This window comes from Podarcis pityusensis (genome assembly GCF_964106645.2).
Source record: "Podarcis pityusensis genome assembly, chromosome: 3".
Classification (NCBI taxonomy): Eukaryota; Metazoa; Chordata; class Lepidosauria; order Squamata; family Lacertidae; genus Podarcis; species Podarcis pityusensis.
This window is the reverse complement of record NC_138026.1, coordinates 106,682,782-106,701,533: the sequence shown is the minus strand read 5'-3', so window position 1 is coordinate 106,701,533 and position 18,752 is coordinate 106,682,782. Positions and strand designations below refer to the sequence as shown.

The 18,752-nt window shown below is 46.7% G+C and overlaps 1 protein-coding gene across 7 annotated transcripts in view; it reads left to right on the top strand.

Annotated features, from left to right (window-relative positions):
• Positions 1 to 18,752, top strand: part of TMEM178A (transmembrane protein 178A) — a 29,314-nt gene that overhangs the window by 7,053 nt on the left and 3,509 nt on the right. The window contains exon 1 of one of the 7 annotated variants that reach the window (XM_080998694.1): positions 700 to 1,283. The exons of 3 other annotated variants lie outside the window; for them this stretch is intronic. In XM_080998694.1, coding sequence (XP_080854820.1) covers positions 845 to 1,283 — 439 coding nt within the window. In that variant the 5' untranslated portion in view covers positions 700 to 844. Of the gene's footprint in view, positions 1 to 699; positions 1,284 to 14,083; positions 14,182 to 14,347; positions 14,372 to 14,716; positions 14,780 to 18,752 lie in introns of those variants that run through there. 3 more of the 7 variants (XM_080998693.1, XM_080998699.1, XM_080998698.1) reach the window with 3 other exon arrangements.

The window sequence follows — 18,752 nt, the reverse complement described above, 5'->3', positions numbered from 1 at the left end:
GTAGATAAATAGGTACTGCTCCGGTGGGAAGGTAAACGGCGTTTCCATGCACTGCTCTGGTTTGCCAGAAGCGGCTTAGTCATGCTGGCCACATGACCCGGAAGCTGTACGCCGGCTCCCTCGGTCAATAAAGCGAGATGAGCACCGCAACCCCAAAGTCGTTCGCGACTGGACCTAATTGTCAGGGGTCCCTTCACCTTTACTTCTCTAAAAGACTAAAGAGAGTGAAGCTGAGTTCATTCTTTCATAAGAACACAAGAAGAAGAGTCTAGCTGAATCAAGCCAATGGCTCATCTAGAAGACACAACAGGCCGGGCAGAAAGCAGTTGGAAAGAAATTGGGAAATGCACAAGACCACTCCGTGCGGCCTTTAAGTCCAGAGTGCGAAATCTACGAGGCCATTCCCTTGCCGTGCGGAGAGAGGTGCGCCCTTTCTCTTCTCCGTTGGCGGCAGCACCGCCGCCCCCTTCGCGCGTCTCCTTGCACTTCGTCGCCGTCCAGTCCAGGCGGCAGCGGCGTCGCTGCTGCTGCTCCCCCTGGCGCCCGCCGGCTGCAGCTGCAAGTGCCCGCGCTGTCCTTTGTGCAGCTCGGCCCGCCCGCCCGCCCGCCCGCGGGGAGTGGACGAGACGCGCGGGACGGACGCCCCCCGCCCAGTCCGCCTGCCTGCCTGCCCGCCCGCCCGCCCAGTCCGCCGCGTGCCGGGGCTGTGCGCGCGTGCTCCGGGGATGCTCCCGCCCGGACGCCGGTGGCCGCGCTGCTGCCGCCGCCGCCGCCGCCGCGATGTGCGGGGGCTCTGACGCCGGGCGGGGCGTCCTCTGAAGGGAGCCCGCGCGCGGGGCGAGCCATGAGGGGCGGCCGGGGGCGAGGGCTGGTGGGCGCGCTCAGCCTGTGCCTCAGCCTGTGCTCCTTGGCGCTGCTCGTCACGGCCATCTTCAGCGACCACTGGTACGAGACCGACCCCCGTCGCCACCGGGAGAGCTGCGAGAGCCGCGCCGGCAGCGCCCACTCGCCCGAGCAGCGGCGACGCCTCCTGCCGCTGCCGCACTTGCCCTTGCGAGGCGCCAAGCGGCGGCTCCCTCGAGGCGGAGGTGGAGGAGGAGGCGCAGCTCCGGCTCCCGCGCCCGCCGGCGACTTCCCGCCGCTGGAGAACTGGAGGGCCCTGGTGGGGCTCGGGGTGCTGCAGTCGCCCTGCGGCCGCCCGCTCTTCGCCACTTACGCCGGCCTCTGGAGGAGATGCTACTTCCTGGGCGTCGACAGGGACCTCGACAGCTTGGTGGAGAGAGGTAAGGCGGCCAGGCGGGTCGCCCCCAGCTCGCGCCCTCCCCACTTTCCCCAACACTGAATGCACCTCCTTCCTCGCCTGCTGATGGAGTGCCCCCCCATCACAGGATCACCATGCACGACCCCCTTATCATTTCTTCACTGGGTTCCCTTGCCTCTGGCACACACCTTCTTTGTCCCCCAAGCCAAAGCCGTCCTTTCGCCCTGTCATCCCCAAAACATCATCCCTGCACCCCTTTATAAGACCTCCGTGCAGAGTTAATACACCAATATCCTCTCCTTGCGGTTGATTTTGGGAACCCCTTCGCTCCCCCAGTTTGGAGGAATCAAGCGTGTTCCTGAGCGTACGCACCGACACTTGGTTTTGCACACAGCCCTAGTAACATCTCTAGGCAAAGTCACTTATTGGGTGCACAACATCGCTTAATACTGCATTGCCTCTTTGTTATTGCCCAGACCGAGTCTTCCTCTTCCATTCCAGCATTGTCTTCTGTCATTCCTTGCGCTCCTCACTTCTGGTTGTTGGCTTTATTCTCTCTGATGCACCTTCCTCACACGATGCTGTCCTGTAACTCTCTTGCATATTCCTGCTTCCTACCCTTTCTCCTCTTTCTCTCGTGGAGCGCATAGCAAGAAGGACATCAGGAGAACCGCTCAATTCATTAGGAACCAGTGGTGTGCATCGGTGATGGAATGCATGGCCGAGTGACTGTGGACTTGGAGAGTACATATCCTTAAGTAGCCATGATCTTTCCATCATTTCTCAGTTAATGGAATGCATGGACCACACAACCACAGCGCATGGTTAATCTGTAATGTGCTTCTCCATCAATCTCCCTGTGTGCCAGGATAGTGGCACTATGCACTTTAGCACTCCAGACCCTGTTCCTCCTTATCATTCACACATTGCTCTCTCTTGCCCTCCACCAGTGCTTCATGTGTTCCTCGGCACAGAACCGTTGATAATGCCTTGTGAAGCCCCCATTTGCCATATCATGACTCCTAGTTATTAGGTCTCCATGCCCCATTCTCTGTCATTATGTTCTAAAGAACCACAGATCAAGCCTTGAACACATGCAGTGGCGTAGCGTGGGGGGTGCCAGGGGGGCCGGCCGCACCGGGCGCAACATCTGGGGGGGCGCGCTCGCTGCCTCCGGAGTCGCCGAAGAGCCTCGGGCGCAGGCTGTAGCAGAGCCCCATGTCTCGTGGAACCGACGAGCTGTGCGCGCGCCCGGGCTGAAGGCGTCCGGCAGGCAGCGGCTCTCAGCCCCGCGCGTCAGGGCCGCGGAGGACGTGCCAGGCAGCCCCTCCTCACAGCCCCGCCTCCGCTGCTGCTGCTGCAGCTGCTGGGCCATGTTGCATTTTCCTCGCCTCTCTGCCCCCCTCCTCCTCCGGGCAAGCGGCGTGGTTTGGGCGGCAGCGCCAGCAGCAACTCGACTCAGATCGGCAGGTTAGGGGTTGGGGGGGCGCAAATTACTTTCCTTGCCCCGGGTTAGGGGGCGCAAATTACTTGCCTTGCCCCGGGTGCTGACAACTCACGCTACGCCGCTGAACACATGTATGGTAGCAGTGTGTGTCTTTCCCCCACAAAATGCAAGCAGCCATCCAGTGGTACCATTCATCTTATTGCATCTCTACACACCGTGCAGGTTCTTTCTCACTCCCTGTGAATCCCCTTTTCTTCCTGAAAAGGCTCCGCAGCCACTGCACTCTCCTCTTTAATACAAAGGCACTGTGACCTTCCCTTCACAATAAATGGATACTGTTCAATGTCCTGGCATGCAGAAGCAACATTCACTTCCCCACCAAGCACACAGAAACCACAGACCACCTTTCTATCAAGGTATTAGATAGGCCTCTTAGCCCAAGAAACTAGCATTTTGACCTTTTTGTACTCATTCCTCCAGGAGGCAAAACTTAAATCTGCTTTCTGTTAGTGTTTAGCAGACCCATTATGCAATTCACCCAGCTACTGGACACCTAATAGTGTTGGGTTGCAAAAGGTTGCTCCCCGCAACCAACCCTCTCAGTTTTATGAGCTTCTATTTTTGGATGTAAATTATTATCAACAACAGTCAAAAAAGAGGGGGGGAGAGAGAGCAGAGTATTTAAATGCGGCCAAAATGTTAGTTCTACCAGCACAATCACTCTGTGATTTCTTCTTCACTGTCTTCACTGCCCACCTTCAAATGATGCTTAAGCCCGAAATATAATCCCTCCTTATCCTCTTCTCTGCTGCTGTAGGTTTTGCTGTTCCCAGCCGCCTTTTGTCCTCCTCCCCAAATGACAAGCCCATGTGAGCAAGAGAGGGATGTTCTGATCTGTGTAAATCTTAAATATTGGTGAGTTAGCGCTCCAAAAGTGGAAAGTTCCAGTGTCACATTAGTTTTAGAATCAGCTTACATCTTTCTGTCACTACACTGCAGGGGAGGGGAACCCTTTTAAGACCAAGGAACACATCTCCTTATGGGAACCTTCTGGGTGCCACATGCCATTGGTGGTGGGTGGGGCCATAAGCAAAAGTGGGTAGAGCAATGACTTTATACAACTGGCTAGTTTTACACATCTTCACACAGGCAAGCAAGAGGCATTAACAGAGCTCAAGGACACATTCCAGTCAAGCAAAAATGCTCAATGAATATGCAAAGTAGAACTGGTGAGGAGGGGGCATGGCTGAGAAGGGGCTGTGGTCTGGAGAGAGTCCTAAGGGCCACATAGAGATGACAGGAGGACTGCTTTTGCCCCTGGGGCTGAAGTTCACTACCCCTGCTATATTTATTTGTTTGAAAGTGCTGTTTTCATGCTGCATTTATTTGTTAGTAGAGCCTTTACCAACCTGGTGACCACTTGTTTTGGGCAACGATGCCTGTCAGCCCCAGTCTGCTGATTTGGTCTGAAGGGAGTTGTAGTCCAAAATGTTTGGTGGGGGAGGCATCAGGTTGGCAAATGCTGATTTAGTATGTGGCATGCTCTGCTCTGCCTTTATTAAGTTTGAATTGTGCAAAACTGCCAGTTTCAGACTGTACTTAATGGATACACTGTAGTTCTAATTAGTATATCTTGCAGCACATTCCCTATTAGGAACGACCTGTTTCATGCAAACCAATGTTTGGAACCACTTGGGGAGCAAAGTAGCTTGTGCTGGGAGGGCTGTGCTAGTCAAAGGGAGGTAAGAGGTGGACAGGGAAGGGGTCAAGCACACTCTCCTCTGGCGTCTTCTTTCCAAATCCACTTCCTGTTGTGCTCTTTTCCCTGCATGTGTCTAAGCGTTTTAAGGCAGGGGAAACCCAGCATGTTGCTAGACTACAACTTCCATAACAACCAAACATTGGCCATGCTGACTGGAACTGATGGGAGCTGTATGGAGTACAATGACTTCTGGAGGTTCAAACCCCCCTCCCCCCAATACTATAGAGAGAGAAAGAAACATAAAGGCACAAAAGAAGATGTTATGTTCTGGGATAGCTCAGTTGGTAGAACACATGACTCTTGACCTCAGGGTTGTGGGTTTGAGCCCCACATTGGGCAAAAGATTCCTGTGCTGCAGGGGGGTTGGACTAGATGACCCTCATGGTCTTTCCCAGCTCTACAATTCTATGATTCTTGACATGACAGGTACTGCAACATTCTTTTGAAAAGGACAAAGAATCAGAGTGAAATTGGTAGGAGTAGTAGCAAGAGGAAGACCTTTAGCTCAGAGGTAGAGCATCTGCTGTGCATGCAGAAATTCCCAGATTCAGTCTCTGGCATCTCAAAGTAGGGATAGGAAACCCATGCCTGAAACTCTGGAGAACCCTTGGCAGTTAGTGTAGATAATACTTAGCTAGATGGGTCAATGGTCTGACTTGATATAGGGCAGCTTCCTATAGAGATACAATTACAGTGGCTTAAGTACTTAATTCGTTCCAGAGGTCCGTTCTTAACCTGAAACTGTTCTTAAGCTGAAGCACCACTTTAGCTAATGGGGCCTCCCGCTGCTGCCACGCCGCTGGAGCACAATTTCTGTTCTCATCCTGAAGCAAAGTTCTTAACCTGAGGTAATATTTCTGGGTTAGCGGAGTCTGTAACCTGAAGCATATGTAACCTGAAGCGTATGTAACCCGAGGTACCACTGTATCTTAGTAGTTTAACGGTCAATCCCTCTTCACCAGGAACTCTGGGGTAGGAGCTCTGTACGGGGAATAAAGGTCTCCTAACAACTCTCAGTTTGACCAAACTGGGGGAGGCAGTGGAGGACAGGAGTGCCTGGCGTGCTCTGGTCCATGGGGTCACGAAGAGTTGGACACGACTAAACAACAACGACAAACAACTCTCAGCACTCTTTACAGACTACAGTTCCCAGAATTCTTCAAGGGAAGCCATGACTGCTTACAGTGATATAATAGCACTTTAAATGTATGGTGTGAGCGTGACCTAGGTTGGTGGCGATCACAGCGTCTTGTGGTAGAAAATCCCACAATTTAACTGTGTGTACGGTGTAAATAAGTCCTTCCTTCCAGAATGCGCCACTAGTGTGCAACAGCATTTTGGATCAGGAGCTAGCCACAAAGTGGTATTATGCCTGCAGCTGTGGAGAATCACTTACGTGCAGTAGATCTGCCAGGAAAATGGCATAGCCTCCTCCAAAGCTTCTGCATACAGGGAAGGAAAGCAGAATGGAGCCAAACTCCGGGGCTGATACTTCATAGCACAATTCCTTGAATTGGCTGAGACATTGTTGCTAGCCCAGCAGTGACTAAAAGCTGGCTCAAATGCTAAAATAAAGCAAAAATGACTTGCTGTCAGGAAAACATCAAGCATACAATTGAGATACAAGGGTCAAGTTGACCCAGGAAATTTATACTCCTCCCGGAGCAGAGTCAGCAACATAAAGAAAAGCCATCTGAAAAAATAGTATATTTTTCTTTTATTTTTGACAAAATAATTTGTATTTTTGTACTGAGCCTCTTGGAAAATCAAGTTTCTTTTGATATACATAGTTACAGTGTTTATTCTAGTAAATAATAAATGGTGCCCACTGATCCATCAATGATACTGATATAAAGTACCATCAGCACCATTTTTCTCCTTGAAATATCAGTCAGTTTGTCCATTTCCGTATTCTCCAAAGCTTTTGTCAGATATTCTGTCATTGATGGTATAGTTTTCAGCCTTCCAGTGCCTGGCAAAAACAATTCTGGCAGTAACCAATCAGTCTGAGATGAGAAATCTTACAGCACTTGGATATCTTATAAGCTAAACAATTAAATGATAGTAAATTCTGATTATGGGGGGTTGCTTATTTTTACTTATTTATTTGCAAAAAAACCCCAAAAACATGTACTACCAATGTTAAGAAAACATCATGACAATGAATAGCATAAAATGAACATTAGAATTCCATTCATAAAACAAGTACAAAATACATCACAAATCAGAAGATCAAATTAATCCATTAGCATAGCTGGATCACCCCTCAGGGGAAGCATGGGTGAAAAGATGGGAGTTTTAAGATGAGTTTTAGTTCTGTAGATGCCTGCCTGATGTTTATTGAGGCACACTCCAAACTCTGAAGGGCAGGTGACATCACACATAGTCCTAGATAACTAAGACAAACCTCGAGAGCATACATCACTAATAAGACAATCTCTCCTGAACATCAAAGTTCCTGGACAGTGGTATACAAAGCAAGGCATTCAGATTTAGATACAGTGACTGAACTGGAGGCCCCTCGACTGACTTCAGGTCCAGTCTTGGACCATTTCGATCGGATACTCCCTACTGATGTGGATAGATTCCTCCAAGTTGGTAGGCCCACCACCTGCCTCCTTGGTCCGTGCCCGTCTTGGCTGATTAGGGAGTGTCCAGATGTTGCGCGGACCCCCCAGGTTGAAATTATCAATTTGTCTCTTGACACGGGGACATTCCCAGGGGAACTGAAGGAAGCAGTGGTGTGTCCACTCTTAAAGAAAACTTCATTAGATCCCTTAGACCTATCCAATTACCGCCCAGTTTCAAATCTTCCATACCTGGGTAAGGTAATTGAGAGAGCGGTTGCTGAACAGCTTGGTAGGTTTCTGGAGGAAACATCGGCATTAGATCCATTTCAGTCTGGTTTCCGTCCTGGTTTTGGGACGGAGACGGCTCTGGTTGCCCTAACAGATGATCTCCGTAGACAACTGGATCGAGGCGGGTCAGGACTGCTGATCCTTTCAGATTTGTCAGCAGCCTTTGACATGGTTGATCATGATCTTCTGGACCACCGTCTCGCAGACGTGGGGATACAGGGCATAGCCCGTAACTGGTTGTGCTCTTTTATCTCTGGTCGGGGACAGAGGGTGGCACTAGGGAGGGAAATGTCGTCGCGTGGAGTGCCGCAGGGCGCAATTCTCTCCCCGATGCTTTTTAACATCTTTATGCGCCCCCTTGCCCAGATTATCCGGAGCTTTGGGCTGGGCTGTCACCAATTTGCTGATGACACTCAGCTCTATCTGCTGATGGATGGCCACACCGACTCGGCCCCGAACACACTGACCAGATGCTTGGAAGCTGTGGCTGGATGGTTTCGTGGGAGCCGATTGAAACTAAATCCTTCGAAGACAGAGGTCCTATGGCTAGGTCGGGATGGCATGGGGATGAGGGACCAACTCCCTTCTCTTGCGGGGGCCCAATTAGTGCCATTGCCTTCCGTTAAGAGTTTGGGTATAATCCTTGACGCCTCCCTTTCCATGGAGACGCAAGTTACAGCAACAGCCAAGGTGACATTTTTCCACCTTCGCCGCATAAAGCAGTTGGTCCCTTACCTTTCCTGTCCCGACCTGGCCACAGTGATCCATGCAACGGTCATCTCCAGGCTTGACTACTGTAATTCGCTCTACGCGGGGCTGCCCTTGAAGCTGTCCCAGAAACTCCAGCGGGTACAGAATGCTGCAGCGAGGCTCCTCACGGGGTCTCTGCCATAGGAGCATATTCACCCAGTGCTTTTCAAGCGACACTGGCTCCCGGTGGAGTACAGGGTCAGATTTAAGGTGCTGCTTTTGACCTTTAAAGCCCTTCACGGCCTAGGACCCTTGTACCTACGGGACCGCCTCTCCTGGTATGCCCCATGGAGAGCCTCAAGGTCCATAAATAACAACACCCTAGTGGTCCCAGGCCCTAAGGAAGTTAGATTGGCTTCAACCAGAGCCAGGGCCTTTTCAACTCTGGCTCCGGCCTGGTGGAACGCTCTGCCTCATGAGACCAGGGCCCTGCAGGATCTGATTTCTTTCCGCAGGGCCTGTAAGACAGAGTTGTTCCGCCTGGCCTTTGGCTTGGAGCCAATTTGATTCCCTCCCTCCCTCTCTTTCTTTTTCTTTTCCTTCTCCTCCTGCGATGAGGCTACATTTTAATATTTTAATGTTCCATTATTTTAATGTTGTATTTTATTTTTGTTTTTAAGTTGTAATCATTCATCTTGTTTTTATTATTGCTTGTAAGCCGCTCTGAGCCCGGCCTTGGCTGGGGAGGGCGGGGTATAAATAAAATATTATTATTATTATTATTATTATTATTATTCCAAGAGGTAACCTGGTCCCAAGTCGTTCAAGACCATAATCATGGCCTGGTAGCATACTGGCAGCCAGTGCAGTAGTGTTGATTGGGCACCCACTCCAACAGCTTTGCTGTGGTATATTCTGAATTAGCTTTAGATGTACTTCTCTTGTGTGCGCTGTGAGATCAAGAGGAAGTTTCAAGCTTATGTACTTCTTCCGCTCTTCTCAGCATGCATAGAGCTGGGCACTCCAATTGAGTAATCCTGTTTATTTCAACATGGGATCCCCATCCCTGATCTTTTTATGTTTTAATGTTTCAATATTTTAATGTATTTTAATTTTGTTTTTAAGTTGTAATCATTCAACTTGTTTTTATTATTGCTTGTAAGCCGCCCTGAGCCTGGCCTTGGCTGGGGAGGGCGGGGTATAAAAATATTAATATTATTATTATTATTATTATTATTATTATTATTATTATCTAAGCAAAAGGGGAGTGAGGAATGGAGCAGCAAAACAGCTTGTGAGCCCAAATACCTTTTCTCCCTATCAGACTTTTGTTTGCCCCCCTCTGTGGGCTAGTTCAAGACCTACTTGGTAATCAAAGCCTCTATATCAAAGTTATCCTTTAATTTCAGTGGGTGTGTTCTGAGTAAAACTTAGTTGAATGCCATCCTGGGTTGCTGTATCTTCTGACTCCAATGTTCTGTTGCTGTACTCTTATTTTTGAATTAAATAACAAAACTAAAAGAAAAGGAAGTTTCATTGCACTAGCTGGACAACTGCTCTGATATCCTATATCCTAACTGTTCTGATATCCTATATTGAGGTTCTAAGGCTTCCCTTTTTGCTACTTCGTATATACCTTGTTGTCTAGTATAACTACTATTCTTCATGGAAGACAATCTTACTCTGCTATGAGTGATCGCCATATATAACCACTATTACTCCTGTTTTCAATATTGAAAGAGATGCACATACCCCCATTAATAGTGCTCTCTTTCCCCCTCTGGGAACAAATAGAAAGCCTAGTCAGTAGGCATTAATGTCGTCGCCTGGTTGTCCACTCTGGAGTGTGACATTTTGCTTACAAGTGCAAATGAGGTCCCTTTTAAGACAGTCAAGTTTGGGAAATGGAGGTTTACAAGGTGGTTAAGTAGTTAAGGTTGTGGGCTGCACTGCTAGCTCACTAGGCGAGTGAGAAAAGGGCAAGATAATTCTATCAACAGCACAATTACTTTTTGAAAAGAGCAAAAAAGGCGGGGGATGTTTAATGCAGTTTCATTTAAGGAGCTTACTCACAGCTACCCATTAAACTTCACAGCTGACTACGGTTTGAAATCAGTATTCCCTGCATCCAGCTCAATGCTTTAGCCTAGGCATCAGTCTCCAATTCACATGTCTGTGTTGCTCCCCTTCTCCTACAACTGCCAAGCCAAAGTTAAAATAAATGTGCAGAATGGTTACTGTCCCTGTGATTTGCTGGGACACCTAGAAAGCCTGTTTAAACTTTGAAAAAAAAAACCCCCAAACACTTTAAAATAGCTCCCCTCCCCCAAGTTTAAATGAACATCTTAGCTGTAGTGGTGGCAATGCAGGCACTCTTTGCACCACTTTGCCTAGAATAGCTCATTCTGAGGAAGGACACTGTCCACCCAATCCTTAGAGCAAGGCAGGAATGAGTTGGAGGGGACAGCAGAGAAAACTGCCAGCAAATGAGGGGGGGGGACAAGAAGGGAGGAGTGGAGAAGAATAATTGGGAGAGGGGGTGCCAGGAGGGAAGTGTGGGGTGTGGTGGGAAAATCTCTTGAGGTGGCCCAGTCCAAAACCTCTGGAGAGCTCCACTTTGGGGAAGGCTGGTATATAAATACATAAATAATGTAAAATACTTTACCCTGCTAAGCAACGTGCAACACAGTCTTAGAGAGAGAACACAAGAAGAGCTTGCTGGATCAGGACAAAGGCCCATTTACTCCAGCATCCTGTTCTCACAGTGGCCAACCAGATGCTTGTGGGAAATTTGCAAGCAGGACCCAAGTGCAAGAGCACTCTCTCCTGTGATTCAAACACATAAAGCCTCTGTGGAGTCAGAGCATAGCCATTGTGGCTAGTAGCCCCTGATAGCTTTTACCTCCATGATTTCATCTATTCCTCATAGAATCATGGAATTGTAGAGTTGGAAGGGAAACCAAGGGCCGTCTAGTCCAACCCCCTGCAATGCAGGAATCGCAGCTAGAGCATCTCTGACAGATGGCCATCCAACCTTTGCTTAGAGCCATCCAAGTTGGTGGCCATAGTGGGAGTGAATTCCATAGTTTTAACTATACACTGTGTAATTCCTAAATGGTGAGGGAGTGAGCTCTCCTGGGATCCCTGCTGATAGTTCAACTCAAGGGTGTTATAGGTGGCAGTGTGGCCCAGGAACACAAAGGCCAGATCAGAGTTTGAGACTGATATTTGGTGGTTCCATTTGGGTTCAACTTTTCCTCTTCCGTTGTTCTTCTCACATCATGCTAAGAAATAGCCTTCAACCATAATGCTCATTTTTAAAAATTCAGTAATAAAACTAGGCAATGAGCTTGTAGGTATCACTGAGATTTGTTGCTGGGTTTCAAAAGAAAATCATTATGGTTGCAGGCTTTCTTTTACTATGACATGTGGCATGTTATAGCAGCTGAGGCACAAGACAACAATCTTCTTAATGAAGTGTTTCAGTGCAGTTGCTCTGAAAATGCAAACATGCATTCACTAGATTGTCTTGAGAATTGGGTTATAAATTGTGTTAATTGTGCTGTGCAAACAGAAATGGTGGAATTTTTGTCAGCCTCAGTCAAGGGATGTACTTCCCTATTAGTAGCAAAGTGTAAAAATAGATATTGCTTTAAGTGCTTTCATGATCATAATCGGCAGAATCATTATGACATTTCACTGCTTGTTTCTCTAGGGAGAACATTTAATATTTATATCCAGCTACACCGTACAGCCGAAGAAAATACCTTCTTTGCAATAGATGCTAGGGCTTCTCCTACTAATGATCCTTCCATGCCTCTGATAATACCCCAAATATCGCACATGTTGTAGCAATTACTCTTCACAGCAAGGAATGCCCAGAACGTTACTTGATGCAAATCAGCATTTCTTCAGGCTTAGTCTTTCTATTGGACAATGGGGATATGCATCCCAGGCACTAGTAGCCAACTTGTGTTGCTATATTTGGTAACTAATCGTCAGCCATGACAGGCCCTTGGCTGGTTCTAATGAAGATAAATTAGTGCATTGCCACTTCTAGGTTCAATGGACTGCTACTAATGTATTCAAAGGATTTTTTGTTGTTGATGTTCATACTTGTAGCAATGAACTCAGACGGAAAGTGAACGATTCCCCTTTGACTTTTAGCTAGGGATCAGGGAAACAAAGCTATCCTTCAAAATCTGTACTACTCAATATTTTGTGATGCAGTTCTCCAACAACAAAGTTGTATTAAAAAGCTTCTATTAAAGTGTCCAGTAAAATGCATAAAAAACACTAAATTTAGGTACCACGAACTAAACATAAGATCTGAAGCTATCAAAAGTGTTTGCGATGCCTTTCTTTTAATTCTGCAAACAACATTTCTTCCCTTGCTCTTACTTAGTTTTACAAGTACAGCCAAAACATCTTCAGCTTCTTCACCTCACCCTTAGTCTCTACAGCTCTTTTTGCTCCGTATTTAGTCCAGAACCTCAGGCTTGCTTGCTTGTCTTTTTGAGACATTCCAGCATTATTTAACTTTTCACCTCTCTGACTCAGTGGGCTCTTTCTTTCCATGCAAGGGAGTTATGCCACAGTTGGCATGTAACAAAGAATTGCAAGGTTTTATCCCTTGGATGCAAATCTGCTTGTTCCAGTTTCTTAGTTGGAAAGAAACTGTGCCAATTAAGTTACTGAGCACTTTGGTCCAGCAGACTTCGCAGAGAGCTTTCAGCATTTATGCAAAAAATGGTCTGAAGGACATGCTTCTGTGCGCTAGCGGAATGGAAAGTACACATCGTGCAAATGAACCAGATCCTCATCTTGCAAAGTGGAGAGAGCGGTGCAATCGTTTTAGGGCTGTGTGTGTGTTTAGAACACCATCCAGCTATGGTGAGGCACTGCCATATCATGCACCAGGAGCAACTCTAGAAGGCATATGTGCTGCCACCACAAGGCCTCTGGGAGAGCCCAGAGGAACGGTAAGTGCCATGCACTGCAGCAAGGTACATAACATGTTCCTTCAGGAGGTTGTGTGTCCACAGATGAAAGCACTGTCAGGCAGGGTTAGAAATCTGCCAGTCTAGAAGAAAAGCTGGGAAAATAGAAGGGTTGAAGAAAACTGTTCTCCAGCTTCCACATTTTTTCCACACAGCCCCCTGCTCCAAAGAAAAATATTGATAATTGAATAGTTTCAAGCCCAAAATAATTTTAAAGAGATTTTAAATATGACTTTCCCCCTTCAGATTTCTATAGTAGAATATGTCTAATATTAAGCACAGCCTTTTAAAGAATTGGAATGATAAAAAACTAACAACTTTGCATAAAAAACATACCCAAATAGCTTCTTGTCAGTTTCTCTCCCCCCCCCCCCCTTATGTCCACATCTTCACCTTACCAAAAGTAAATATCATACCACTTTAAATAGTTACGGCTTCCTACAAATCAGCCTGGGAACTGTTGTTCATTAACGGTGCTGAGAGTTGTTAGGAGACCCCCATACTCCACTCACAGAGTGACAATTCCCAGAGTGGCTTAACAGGCGATGCCTCTTCCCAATGAACTCTTGCTCCTTGCTCCCGCCCCAGTTCAGAGTTCAAACTCAGCTGGCAACCCAGTCTCCAATTAAGATCTCAGTGCGACTTGTGCTTTAGGTCTCATGTACTTGGCTACCCCCATGGCTCAGTGCTGCCACAGATTTGGGGCTCATTCTAGCTGTCTGACCAATTATCCACCCCTGACAGTTACTGCCAAACTCAGTGTCATTTTTTGAGACTCTTCCTGGAATGTTTTTCAAGCAAGACTGAAGAGGTTGCTTGAACAAACCCCCATACTGAATAAAATGATTTGGGGGACCAGTTATTCCTGTTTAATAAAAAGGAAGGTGCACTCTTCAATTGTCTCTTGAGGCAGACAGATGCCAGCAAGGAGGCATAATCAATAACCCACAGACATTGGATAGTCAGGCTGATGGGTCTCTAGTTGCAGAGGTTTACTTGCCACCCCTGATGGCATGGAGATAGCCTGAGCAGAATGCAAATATGGACATTCTGATGTCATACATGATGTCATAAACAAGTTATGCTCAAAAGTCTTGGCAGAGTGAGAGGCAGTTAACAGTCAACCCACATCTGAACTCTGTCAAGATGGATCATCATGGCAGGTGATGAATATATATTGGGGCTATATTCAATTTATTATAGGGGAAGTGTTTGGGAATGAAGAGGCCTTTTGACACCCCCCCACACACTGCCAGTAACATTATTTGGTGAGCCAACAACTTCCACATGCGAAATGGCAAAGAAGCCTGGAACACAGTCTAGACATACTGGACTTTTCAAAAGGATTTTAAGGTATTCTGAATTATAAAAATGCTATAAATGGATGAAAGGAAGTGGGGATTGGAGGTGAGTTTATTCACAAGAGAGGTTATCAAATAACTTTGGATATATTGGATCAATTATATTATAAACTTCTGGAAACAGGCTTTCAGGCCAGCTACACACAGCTCTTAAATCAGGCATAGGGCATGAAAGCAATAATAAAATTTGCTGCAGTCTTGCATTGATGGCTCTCTAGTAACAGGGATTTATTACTGTCCAATGCTGTTGGCATGGAGATAGCTTGAGCTGAATGCAAACATAACATTCTGCTGTCATGAATGATGTCACAAACAGCTTAAGCTCAAAATTCTTGGCAGGTGAGAGTGAGTTAACAGACCAAATCTGAACTCTGGCAAGATTCTGGATCTTTGTTAACAGGTGATAAATTTGTTGGAGGGAGAATTGTCCATTAATTTTTATTGGGGAAGAGTTTGGGAATGTTTTGTAGATTGGGTTGTCAGTTCTTAACCTACCAACAAGTTTAGGTCAGTCAATACACCTTGCCTATCTAAACATCTACCTTATAACTGCCTATTTGTGTTGATTCTTGTGGAAGCCATAACAGTTGTTAAAGGTAAAGGTACCCCTGATCATTAGGTCCAGTCGTGACCGACTCTGGGGTTGCGGCGCTCATCTCGCTCTATGGGCCGAGGGAGCTGGCGTTTGTCCGCAGACAGATTCCGGGTCATGTGGCCAGCATGACTAAGCAGCTTCTGGCGAACCAGAGCAGCACACGGAAACGCCGTTTACCTTCCCGCCGGAGTGGTACCTATTTATCTACTTGCACTTTGACGTGCTTTCGAACTGCTAGGTTGGCAGGAGCTGGGACTGAGCAACAGGAGCTCACCCCGTCGCGGGGATTCGAACCGTCGACCTTCTGATCAGCAAGCCCTACGCTCTGTGGTTTAACCCACAGCGCCACCGGCGCCCCAGTTGTTTTTAAAATAACAGTTGTTAGGCGACCCCTATTCCCCTCACAGAACTATGATTCCCAGAGTTCCCTGGGAAGAGGGACTGATTGTTTGGCCGCTCAGAATATCTTAGCTCTGTGAGGGGACTAGGGGTCTCATCTCAGCACCATTATCTAACTACAGTTCCCAGGATTCTTTGGGGGAAGCCATGACATTAGAGTGTTACAATAATGCTTTCAATGCATAGTGTTGACATTTTCTCAGTCCTTGACTCTTTATTTCTTGTTTATGGAACACTGTCATCTCATCTGACTGGTAGCGGCTCTCCTAAGGCTTCAGGCAAGGATCTTTCCACAGCTGTCTACCTGAATTCCTTTTAACTGGAAAAACCGGGAATTAATCATGGTGCTTTCAGCATATAAGGCCTGTTCTTGGTGAACAATAGCTAACTCCCCCCAAGGCCCAGCTCTATATTTTGGGCATTGTCAGAATTAAGATTTAAAAGTAGAATAAATAGGTAATGAAATTATGTGATCTAGCTGCACTTCCTGGCTTTGTGTGAGGGTGCTTAAGTAAACTTGGAAAAGGGGTTTCTAGAGGACCTGTTTATTGAGCATTTATCTTGATTTGTTTGTAGGGAGATTAGATGATGTTTGCTATTTAATAAGCATGCATTCTGATTTGTTTATGAGGTTAGATGATGTGGCACGAAAGCAAGTGTTATCCCACACTTTCCCGTGCATCTCCCCATCACCTTCCTTATCACAGAAAGTTCCCCCTTTTGGGGAAGTGGGTTTGTTGCCCAGGGCATCCCAAATAACTACAATTGCACAACCTACATTTTCTGGTATGTAACTGAATCCCACCCCAAAATAGTGACTGCCTGGAAGCACCCAAAAACTCCTGAATGGGCTGATTTTTTTCTTCCCTCTCCTTCCTAGAGTTGTTGTGACAAAACCTGCAGGGCTTTCTTGAGGGACAAAATTGACACTATTGATTTAAGCCGTTCTTCCTCCCATCTCCATTTTATTGTCATACTTCCAGTCTACTACTCCTTTTCACTAGAGTCTTCCCATTCAGGTTTGGCCGAATGCTTACAAGTCAAGGAGAGACTTGTAGGTGGTTTTCCTGCATTACCTGTGAGGTCTGTCCTCACCCCTACACAATCCTGACAATCTCATATTTCATATTTTAAAATTCTAAGGAAGTAGTCGAGCCAAGAAGCAAGCATTTTCAAGCCCATGATTTTCAGTGGGAGAAAATAGAACACATAAATTTAGTTCTTTTGTTGAAGTCAATTGTCCTAATCCATCTTGGGAGTTCTTTTACACTGAGAAGAAACCAGCCTTCCACTTGCACAGTGAATAATAATGAATTAATCAGCATGCCTCTCTCCATCTGAATTACAGTCCTCATGTGGGCCCTACTGAACAGGCTTGGTGCATTTTTTTAATAGTTAAGGATGAGAATCTGCATCTGGGATTGTGAAGTGCCAATAGTTGCCTGCAATTTAAGTTGAATCAGGGCCAATAGGTCTTTTTAGTTTTCATGGTTGCAGAGCTCTGGTTGAAAATTTAAGGGCATAGGGCTGGAAACAATGCGGCAAGTAGCAAGAAGCTTAAATGACTGTGTTGCACAATATACATGTCACAAATCTGGACCTTGCAATAATAATCTGAGGCCCTTCTTTGTGTGCCTCCACGAGGGGTCTGGAGGGTGGCAACACAAGAATGGGCCTTTTCTGTGGTGGCTCCCCATTTGTGGTATGCTCTTTGAGGGAGGCTTGCCTGGCACCTAAAGATTTGCAATGAAGACGCAAGGCAAAAACATTACTCTCCTCCCAGGCCTTTGGCTAATTAAACCATCTATAGCCTATGGCCTTTTAAACTGTGCATGTGTGTGGGTTTTTGTTTCGTTTATTATGTTATGTATTTTTGTGTTTTTAATACTGTAAATTGCACTGTTATCCTTGTATATATAAATTTAACAAACAAACAAATCCCATGTTTGCAAGAACACCCCAGCATGAGGCTCTGGATTAATTAGGTAGAGGATCTGGTAAAAGCTGGCCACAAAGTACTTATAAAGTTGTTTTGAGTGACTATTGCAGCTCGCTTCTGATGTGCAGCAGGCTCCAAACTCCCTGTATGAGCACCTTGTGCAGAAGTATTACCAAATTTGCTTCCAGGGCTAGTTAATAGTCAAGGGTGATTTGAAGTTTGCTCAGTCAAAATAAGAAATAATACTTTTACCCTATGTCTCAATAAAGATCTGAGATTATGTCTGCCAACCATCAAATCTTTCACTGACCCACTGGTTGGCAAAATGCAAGCTTATCTCCTGTTATCACTGACACTTTGCAAAATGAACTATCATGAATAAAACTATTTAAAATATTCATAGTTCATTTTATCTAACATTGCATGTGTAAACTGTATGTTCTTAGAATAAATCTTTGTAGCCTATGCAGCAAAATCCTGCAATCAGATGGTGTTCTTACATTCCCATAAACAAAACTGTGAATAACTTAGTAAGTACTATAAATATTTCAGCAAATTCCATTTTAATATGGGCATTAAGTAAATGTTTGCTTGGGCGCCTCCAGGAAAATAGGCAAACTTGCAGTTAAAATGCATGAAACCGACAGCTGCTGAAGATCTAACATCCAAAATTCAAGTGGCAATAAAATTAATCATACCAAGGGAATTTGGACTTGTGGGCCCACCATACCAAAGAGGCTGGGAACCACTGTTCTATTTCACTGTATTATTTCCTCAGTTTGTAAAGCGGGATGCTGTAAGGGGTATCTTGGAGTCTAGATGTATTGCAAAATGATCAGGGGACCAGAATGATCACACTACTCTCTGACCCAAGCAGAGGAGTAGTTAGGGGTGTTGGGCACACTGGGTGTCACACCGTGGGGGGTGGCACTTACTGTGGGGCCTGCAATACGCCCTAGCTACGCATCTCTCCTGCGAGTGATGCGGTGGCTCGGGTGCCTGCTGGCTCCGTGCTGCCCGAAACGGTAGTGTGGGGCTTGCATCTGCTCACCACCTCCCCCTCAGCCGCCCTACAGCTGACGGAGAGGTGGCAGGTAGACTACATACAAGCTTTGCACTGCCTGAAATGGAAGCATGAGGCTTGTGTCTGCCTGCCACCTCCCCCTCAGCTACCCTACAGCTGAGGGGGAGGCAGCGGGCAGACCCCTTGGAAGCATCACGCAGCGTGCCCTGCCCCAGCTCCCCCACTGTGTGTGGCTCGCCCTGGGCACAGAGCACGGGTGCCACCCTGGGCACCCAAGCGGCTTGGTACGCCACTAGCCCCAAGTCAAAATTGACATGGGCCACAGCAAGGGGTATTGTGTAATCTGCTTCCAGGGCTGCAGGGGAATCCTGTCAGCAAAAAGTAATGACTATCCATGCCAGAAATCTGATTTGGAC